Source organism: Pomacea canaliculata, linkage group LG1 (genome assembly GCF_003073045.1).
Source record: "Pomacea canaliculata isolate SZHN2017 linkage group LG1, ASM307304v1, whole genome shotgun sequence".
In the NCBI taxonomy this organism is placed as follows: Eukaryota; Metazoa; Mollusca; class Gastropoda; order Architaenioglossa; family Ampullariidae; genus Pomacea; species Pomacea canaliculata.
In genome coordinates, this window is record NC_037590.1 from 20,107,457 (window position 1) to 20,117,472 (window position 10,016).

The following is a 10,016-nucleotide window of genomic DNA, read 5'->3' on the forward strand; positions in this document are numbered from 1 at the left end:
CGTTGAAGATGCTACCTGTGTTTCGAAGGAGATTTTTGTTAACGTCATTAAAGATTCTTTAAGGGCCATTTGGAGAGGTGGTGGTGATGGGGTGGGGGCTGAGAAAGCTCCAATCGTAATTAACTTCTCCAAAAAAATGTAACATAGGAAAAATCAACTTCAAAATTCGCGAGATGATGATGATGATTATTATTATTATTGTTGTTGTTATGATTATTATTATTATTATTATTATTATTATTAACAGGTAAACTGCTGTGCCGTGTTGTCTACACGTGTCCACTTCTTTGCATCATGACATCCATATACAGCATGATGGTCATCTCCTACGAGCGGACGCAAGCCATCGTGGTGGTGTCCTCTAGCAAGAGATTCACAACCAGGACAACTATCATCGCCGCGGGGGTCATATGGCTGATAGCTTTCACGTTCTGCATACCCTCCCTATACGAGTACTCCGAGTACACGAGCGAGGACCCGGAAACGAACGCCACCCTGTACAGGTGTGGCAGCAATGGCGTGTCCTACGTCTTCACTGTAGCCAACGGTGTGGGGCTGCTGTTGGTCTCTTACATCATTCCTCTAATAACTCTCCTGTGCAACTACACTAGGATACTGCTCTTCTTCAGGTCAGGAAACCAATTTTGTGTCTCTCACTTCTTCAGTCTAGAATGCTTTTTATAACCCTCGGGAAAAAAAATGTCTAGCAGAATGCAATAGTATTCCGAGTAAAGCTCAGAGCAAGATGCTATTCTTAAAAATGTGGATGAATACTCTTCACTCTTTCTGGAGATACACCTACAAACATCACCATGCACAGAAAGAGGACACAGATGTACCTGTTTAGTATTTTGATTTTGTCGCAACTTTCTTATTGGCTAAAGCACTGATAGTGTAAACTGTAAACGGATCCCTGTACAGTTATGAAGGAAGTGAAGTAAAATGTTGCCCCGGAAAAGGTGGGAGAAAACAGGGGCAAACAACTTGTCTCTGAAGTTACGAAGCGGTGTGCAGATCCCGTAAACATCGCGTTATTTTTCTGGGGCATCTTTACCACTACTTTATCATTATCGCCCCAGGGACAACTTGACATCTGCGGGGTCTGTGCTCCGTTTCATAACTATGGAGACAAAGCGTTTGTATTCGTGTTTCCCATGTTGCTCAGGGGATTGACTTACCCTTTATTAAGGACTACGGACCCTTGTTGACTTCTTCCTGTGAGTGATGATGTTTGTAGTACTCTCCAAAAGGGAAAAAAAAGCAATTATTCTGGAAGACTGATAGAAATATTTTTCAGACGAAAAATTTCTGTTTTTTTCTTTTAAGGAGGATGAGAAAAAAATACTCTAAACTTCCGTGATCTCCGAACCTTTAGCCAGCATTTTATTAACTTTCTCTCTGTTTTTTCAACAGCTGTAAGTTGGATCCTTTTCGGCCTCTAATACCGATATTTACAATATCCTGCAGGAGTAGATAACATCCAGCAAAAACGAGGGTTTGTGTCATCGGGAGGCAAACATACATAATAATGAAGATAGCACACGCTTCCACCTGTCGAGTGTCTCATAGACAAAATAGACGAAAAATGCTGGCAGAGACGTCGACCACGTTCGGGCTTTGTTTAGTTTTTTGGAAGATTTTTCTGATCACTACCATTTAAGAAATTCTGCAGAAAGGTGTAAGATAAGCCAGAGATAAGCTTTTACTGAAAAAAAAAAACCAACAGCGAAAAGACACTTCTTCTTTATTAATGATATTGTCAAAAATGAAGAGGGATTTGGAAAGATGACGAAACTAAACAAAATTATTTGTTACGGGTTTCTATTTTCATCCTCCACAAAGTTAATGCAATAACCGAAGGCGAGGATGTGCTAAGTGTATTTTATTTCTTTCGACAGATCCATGGGAATGTTCAGCAGTCAGTCCCAGCAGCGCGGGCAAGTGTTTCAGACATTGTACAAAACGAGAATGATAGTGGTGAAGATGTTAATACTTGTTGCCACCTTCTTCATTATTTCATGGGCGCCCTACTTCGCGCTGCTAATTCTAGAGGTACCTGCTGACATTGCTCGCTACAAAATTGATATATTTATAATATACTCATTTACTTACTAATTTATCCATTTTTGTCTATATTGCTGTCTGTCTGCCGAGACCAACGCTTAGCCTCTTGCGAAGTTTCCGCTGCTAGTCTTGGCGAGTCTAAACAATGAATGCGAATAAACCGGAAGCTTTGTATACACTTTTCTCGTTTTTAGTAGTCAACTGGAAAAAATCGTCTGCAAGCAGACCAGTAATACAAGTTCGTGATTTCAGTGCTACTCGTCATTCCCATCCCCCCAACTTCCCACACCCGACCTGCAACTTAGGTAGATAGCAGTAGCACAGTGGCAACATCGAAGAATCCATTTCTTAAGAATGCATGTCACCAGACTATGAAGTAAACAGCGCGCGGGAAAATCGAAACACTGGCAGCAGCTGTTCTCTATTTTGAGTATAGTCAGAAGCAAATATTTGTCACATCATTCGTAAATGAGAGTTGACTGGCACTTAGTTTTATAGCTCCTAAAACAAGAACCATGCAATTTATACGCTGCCCTTCTTCAGCTTGCTGTTTTGAGTGTGTTTTATTTAACATGCACGCATGCATGCTGGTTCGCTCCGTTGCTCACTGTAACAGTCTTAATCTCCCTAAAATCCTGGTTCTGCATGTCAGAGATATAGAAGTTAGCCTTGGATTTAGTTTAATCATTCATATTGTACGATCTGTCTTGTTTGGATGCTCATCATGGCGGTTTCTATTTTTGTCTTAATGACGACCTTTGACGTCATTCTTTTGTGACGTCAAACTCCAGGAAGTCTCGTGATAACATACTTTGCCTCACTAAATACACGTCATCGCATGACCACTAAAAGCATGAAGCACCCTGATGAAAAGGGTGAAAGTTCACGAGTTCAAGGGACTTGTCTCTTTTGAATGTTGTTTCTTATTTTCCCCCTTTACACATGGTGAGGATATCAAACTGTGTCACCGAGAAGCAGCAAAGCCCATCGATTCTTGTGCGCTCACAGTGTCGAACAATCCATCTCTGCCACGGAAATCTTCGGCTAAGCCATGCCAATCTGAAGAGGGAAAAGGTTTTGCACAGCCAACAACATCCACAATATCCTATTGTGGCAGTGCTTCAGTGCTTCTGATTTTTTTCTGGTCTTATTTAGACGTATAATTCACCATTTCCCCATTGCTTAATCATACAGACACTTGTCAGCTTCAGAATAGACCTTTTCTTTTAGCAAACAGAAAGGTTGGTGTGTCTCGCGGATTGTCTGAAGACTTATTCTAGACATATTTTTACCCTTTGATTAATTGTGGTTTTTAGGACAACAGGAAGTCTTAAGGTCATTGAAAGAATTACATCTTAAATTGTCAAAACATGAAGGAGAACAAGAAGAAGACCAGGAGGGGGAGGTTTAGTGCCATTTAATTAATGGCGTTGCTGAGATCCATATAAAGGGTGTGCCGTTCATTATTCGCTTTAACGCAGCGCCAAGATTACCATCGGATGCTAATTTTGTTCTTCCTTACTGTACTGAGTTTATCTTACCTGCTAGCACATCCAAGCAGTAAGATTATAAAAAAAAATATCTGTATCACCACAGACGTTTACGATCTATATAATATATACACAGCAATATGACGTGTGACAAGAAAACTTGTTAGTTTAGACAGCTTTGATTTTTTTTTTATCAGGCTTAGTTATGATGTAGAAGATGGATTTATTACAAAATAATACAGTGTATCAACGATTTTTATTATTAAAAGATGTTATTTTGAATTTTTCTTTTCCACAGAAAATTAGCGGAATCTCCGATTCACTCTATTCTGACGGAGCCATCAACATGCTGCGAATTGCGTTAGCGGCCTTCAGTACAGCATACAACTTCTGCTTGTACGTCATGTACAACCCCAACTTCCGGACTGGACTACTCGTATTGTTTGGCTTCAGGCAAGCCCTCCAGTGCTGTTCTGTCAGGGTGTCGCCCTCCATAGACTCGGACCCTACCCAGGGTCAGCCAGATGACTGACAACAGCGATACCTTTTGGTTTCTCAGCTTCATTGTCATCAGCAACGAAAGGTTGAGCGGGTTACACAACTAACCGATCACACCTTGCTTGTGTCCGCACACGTATGCCAACACACACACACATATTGAACATACGCATACACGATCGTTACACAAAGAGATACTCATATCGCATGCCAGCTTGTGCGCACATTGTCCAAGGTCCGCTGGTCAAGCTACAGCATTGAAAATATTTGAAATACGTTAGACTGAGGAGTCTGACCTCTCCGAACTTATTTTTTGCGGAAAAGACGGGGACTACCAGAAAACGGGACGAGAGACTTTAGTTTTAAATAATTCCATGAATTACAATGCATCGGGAGGATCGCACAAAAATTTCTCCTTTTGTATGAATCTGATCCTGTCTTCCCTGTAGCCCAAGCCCACCCCCACTCCTCCAAATAGTTCATCCACCATCCATCTCTTCAGCTGCTCGTACTCGCACCATGGCCTTCAGTGAGTCACGCACCAAGCCTTAATCACTTCTTATTCAACAGCCGACCTTTGGCCTTTTGTCCTTGAAATGTGTGCCATATAAGAATATTTGCCCGCACATACACCTGATGTGTGATTGTATTTAAAAAAAATGTCCTCAGTACAAAGTTTACTGTAATATGTATACCTGGAGATAAGTCAATACGATGTATTTAAAAGAAATATCATTTGATTTAATTTGTGTCAAGTCGTGTTTTAATCTGAGTAAAAAGTCATCTTAATTTCATCAAGCAGTTAAAACATGCGGACACTTGAACGGGTTAACACTAAGAAATGTACATTAATAAAAATTCTTTTGGAGGTAATGCACAGATCAGATGACTACATCCTGTTTTTTCTTTAATAGTGCAAAGTAAAAAAGGAAAGAAAAATGTTCGGTATGTAGTTAATGTGTAATAGATATTCTAAATCGTATATTTTACTGATAAACAGATATCTCATATGTCTATTTATTAATGCTGTTGCCATGTTGTCTCGTATGTTTTTGTGCATATTTGTGTTTTATCATGACAAACATATGTGTATATATTTAGAAGCGCTTGTAAGCAAGCCTTGTCTATTCTTCCGACGCTGGTACATTGCAATAACAACATATTTACTGGTCTTTCACAACACGGCCATGAGTGGAGAACACCCTCCCCCATGCTCTTTTTACCCGTGCAGAACGGAATTTGGGTGAGGTAGCATTTCAGTCCTCACTCCCCCTCAGCCCTCCACTTTCCACTTTCAGCGCTAGACTTCCGATGACCTTCACGCAAGATTGCGCAAGTTAGTGGGAAACGACACCATAGCCAGCCAGTCAGCCAGCCAGTCGATGCCAGGTACAGCGCCATCACATCGTGTATTTCTGAGCCACCAACCATGACATTGATTTCACGTGACAGACACTTCAAGGCACGATTCGGCTCTGAAGCCACCAGACGCTTATTAAACATGGCTGCTGTAAGGTCGTAATTGGCGTGTTCCTCTGTACATCACGAACAGCAGTGAATAGCAGTAAGATATTTTACCAAAGAAACTTTAGAAACTGATTTTTTTTTGGTGGTAATTTGACAGGCATAACTTCTCAAATATTTGAAGTGCTCTCAGTGCACGAAGGGCTTTCATTGTACATACTATCTTATTAGTTTCGGATTAAATTGGAATCACGAAACAGTCCAGACTATCCAAACCCGACATCATTGTGTCCTTTGTAAACACTCATTAGGCTTACGAATGATATTTTAAAAAATATCAATAACGACAATAGCTTTTTACAAATACGTGCTTTGTAAGGCGTTTTGTAGATAGAGTGACATATTTATGTGTGTGTTTGTTGGTGTGGTATGTGTGAGACATAATTACCTTATAATATACACACCCACACACTATTTTCACAAACGCGTGCACACGCACGCGCAGACCCCAATAAAGGCATATGGAGGGGGAAGAACATCAAGGGAATGGGGGTCAAAAGAGAGACGTTGGACGGAAACACAAAATTCAAAGCCAGGGATTTGATGTTTTGTGAAACCATTGGAAATCGGATATATATTCCAGCTATGCATTTAAGAATCTACCAGAAAAACGAAACTATAACAAATGACACTTAATACTGAAACTAATTAAGAAAAACATTGGGCAGCTATTGCATGGAGAAGAACATCGAAGTGTAGGGTCATTTTGCATTCGACTCTAGCTACGCATACTGCGCATATTCCAAAGAAAAGATGGAATAATCGAAATATAATTAAGTTAACGGTTATGCCCAGTTCTAGCAGACAAACATTTGAAAAAATTTACATCATCTTTTATGGCAAGTACTATCCATGTCGGAAGAATTAAACGAATCGATATGTTGCTTGTGTTCTAATGAGACCCGAGACGCGAAGAGGGCAGCAGCTCCACGAGAGAGAGATGGTAAGTGGTCACGTGCTCCGGGGATGGAAAGGGTCAGAGACAGAGACGCAAGAACAAAGATACGAGCGGAAACATTGGCATCGTAGGAACAAGGGTGGAGACTGCAAGTGTTGCTGTCACCGCATGCTGCTGTCGATGCCAGAGATACTTTTTCCAACTGTCCACACATCAGTACATGCGAATACCATACACAAAATAAAAAGAGTAAATAAATTATACCTCAAACTAATTTATGCACAGATCTCAGCTCCGAAATCGAGACATTACCATACTAGGTTACAGATGGCAGCGATTACTGCACCGTCGACATAATCCTTGACATGTATAGATAGAAGTTTGGGTACAAAATATCTTAAACGTGTCACAGTGGTAGTCCAGAAAATGCTGAGCAATGACTTCATCGAAGTAAACAAGTTATCAGGGATCTCTGTACAGCATCAAGGACCTTCAGCACTTCTCTCAAGAATGAGTAAAGGACAATCACCTCGACCCAGAAACATATTCTGACACTTGCGATAAAGATTGTATCAGCTGAGCGCTTTTTAAGAGCCTGTGGTTGATTTTGAAACATTGAATGTGTTATCGCCAGTGTGAACCATGCGACCTTTTGTAGATCAATGCAACCGGACTGATAAGACCTGGCATTTGAACTGTCACACTATCGGTTCGAAATCATTAAAAACATACGTGTTCTGATTCTCAAGCACTGCTGTATCTACTTACAGTATATCCCAGAGATTCCGTATATCTTCATTTAAATTGTTGTCATGCTCTTAAGTGCACGCGAGGGTCTGTAAAATGTCTTTAGTAGTCAAACGGTCTTGTAAGAGTTTGTAATATGTATGTTCGGTATCCGTGTGCGTGGCTTATTGCGTTTGTGTATGCTTGCATATGGACTAGTTCATTTCCATTAAAAACACTTCTCTCTTCATTCATCCAACCAGCCATGTATATAATAATTGCGAGTTCTTCCGCTTAATTAATTCAAACATTTAATCGATTGAAACCTCTGGCTTGTATCCCACGAGCAAAAAAACAAAACAAAACAAAAACAAAACAAACAAAAAAAGCAAACAAACAAAAAACAACACCCCCCCCAAAAAAAAACCCCAAAAAACCCCAACAAAACAAAAACAAAACAAAACAAAACTTTTCTTGGTTCAGGAACTTCCACTGTTTTCAAAAGAGAAAAGAAAAGCCGTGCCAAAGACTCTCTCAAGCGTTCTGTGACTATAAAACAAATATACAGACTACAGGTGCTATAGACAGCTACAGGAAACCACACCAACAGCAAATGCCAGCCAAAAACGACACTAATGTCAGCGGATGCAGGCTCTGATTCCTCTGACACAGATTCGTTCATGCATGCATGGTTAGTGAAAACCTCTCGCTACCTGCAGCAAGGCTAGGTGCTGCGATGACTATATAATACGATAATAATAATAATAATAAATAACAAATAATAATAATAATAATAATAATAATAATAATAATAATAACAATAATAATAATAATAATAATAATAATACCCTGAATTGCTGGTGACACTGCATGAATGGGTATCGCTTTCTGTCGGTTACTTCGCCACGACGCGTTGCGCAAACCGAATCGTCGGCTCAGTTTGTAAAGTTAGATAATAATTGTATATCCCCCAATTTTGTGGCTTAGTCACTAAGCCCGGTCGAGTCTATCCGCTGCCAGAGAAAGCGTGTTCGTTAAACTGTTGTTGAGCCGGGTATCCCTAGCTTCACTTTGCTGATTAGTCATTGCATTTTATCTGTGTTCTGGTAGTAATGTTTGAAAATGTTTCGTTTATTAAATAACCTTAATCACCAAAAATATAGAAAAACACAACTGCCTCTCACTTCATGCAGCACTAACGACCTTTGCAGTCATTTTGCACAGTGGTAAACTGTTATCAGACTGGTTGATATCTCGGTTCGAAAGACTACACGAGTGCCCACGATCGTACGATTGTTGCGAAACACTTTCTAAGGTTAGAAATGATAATTGGGGACTGAGTTCTGTTCTCATCGATAACAATTCATTGTTTTCTCTAAGGTATGAAAAACTGACAACAGGATGAGGATGATGGATAAAAGCTTATTAAAAACTGACAAAAATGAAATCCTGATGGCTTAATTGAATGCTGTTAGGGTTTGACCTCTGTCTGCCTACCCAAAAGATGTCGTTTTCCACAAAGTAACGATAAATACTTATTATGAGCTCCGTTAAGATTAGTACCATCCGACATTTTCTATGGACAAACTGTTAAGTTTGTACGTTGCAAGTCTGTGATAAAAAAAAACCTTTAAGAACGGGCTGGGGACTATGTCACTCCTTTCCTTCGTTCTCTGCACGGGTTACCCGTTCCTGTTTGCATTTAGCACAAATTATCCATACTGTGCATTAATTTCTTTGGATGCACTATTTCTGCCTATTACTCCGAACTTCTCTTCCCTCACATCCCAACCAGAATCATTCGATCTCTTCCTCTGACCAGCTGCCGCCAAAACAGTATCGTATATGGTCGCTAGATTTTTACCTGTGATGCAACAAAGAAGTGGAACCTCGTTTCTCTTTAATATATCCGCCACTTACCATTGCATGAGTTTTTTTAAAGTGCATTTTAAAAAAAACTTTCCTTGAGCAGTACTCACTAAATGCAGTCCATTACTATTAACCTGCTACATTGCCCCTTTTTCTTCTCTTTCTTTCTTTCTCATCGATCGTTGTCCATCCTTCTGTTTCTTCACGTAGTAACACCATACAGCATTTTTCTTTCAAGCGCTGGGCTCATGATCCCATATAGGCGTGTTTCTAATTGTATATATTGTATATATTTATTGTTATCATTATTGTTAAAACATTTTAAAAAATGAAATCTTTGTTAGGTACAATAAAAATATGGCGAAGCGTTTATACCTTGCCTGTACTAGAAACAGTGTTAAGAAAAAGATTCGATCACGATGATGATGATGTAATGAACGATATAATTTTTAACCTCATATAATGCTGCGAGTTTAAAGGGAGCATTTTTTAAAATAGAGGTTTGTGATTATTTAATTGTTTATTAAGCATAGATGCATACAAAATTTATTTTCTATCTTATCAACACATCTTAAATTTAGTGCACCACGATAGTACATCGAGGGCTATTAAAAACATGGTGTGATAATTCAGAACGTAGTGCAGACTTGCGAGGTTACAATTGAGTGCAAGTGGTCTGAATATTGGCTTCACAAGCCTTGACCTGCTGTACAGCCACTTGCTAAGAAAATAAATGATGCTCGTGCACTTGCTCATTCATAAACTAATTATACACTATGTGACGTTCTAGACTTAAAAAAAAACCCAAAACAACAACAACAACAAAATTAAAACAACAACAACAACAACAAACAAATCAAAAACTACAGAACCATCAAGTCAACTCTCTGACATTTCTAATCAAAATCAAATCAAAATCAAATCAAAACAGACTTTATTGTCTGCCC

General features: G+C 39.4%; 1 protein-coding gene across 1 annotated transcript; it reads left to right on the plus strand.

The window, feature by feature from the left end:
• Nucleotides 1-213: 213 nt before the first annotated feature.
• Nucleotides 214-5,855, plus strand: LOC112576951 (substance-P receptor-like). Its single transcript, XM_025259841.1, has 3 exons — nt 214-629; nt 1,899-2,052; nt 3,853-5,855. Exons 1-3 carry the CDS (start codon nt 295-297, stop codon nt 4,084-4,086), a joined length of 723 nt encoding a protein of 240 aa, XP_025115626.1. The 5' UTR covers nt 214-294; the 3' UTR covers nt 4,087-5,855.
• Nucleotides 5,856-10,016: the final 4,161 nt, after the last annotated feature.

What these genes read in the sequence shown, in the direction of transcription:
- LOC112576951 (XM_025259841.1), top strand. Translation starts at nt 295, where the DNA reads ATGACATCCATATACAGCATGATGGTCATCTCCTACGAGCGGACGCAA. An exon ending in AGGATACTGCTCTTCTTCAG is followed by an intron (nt 630 to 1,898) that starts GTCAGGAAACCA and finishes TTCTTTCGACAG; the next exon opens with ATCCATGGGAATGTTCAGCA. An exon ending in TCGCGCTGCTAATTCTAGAG is followed by an intron (nt 2,053 to 3,852) that starts GTACCTGCTGAC and finishes TCTTTTCCACAG; the next exon opens with AAAATTAGCGGAATCTCCGA.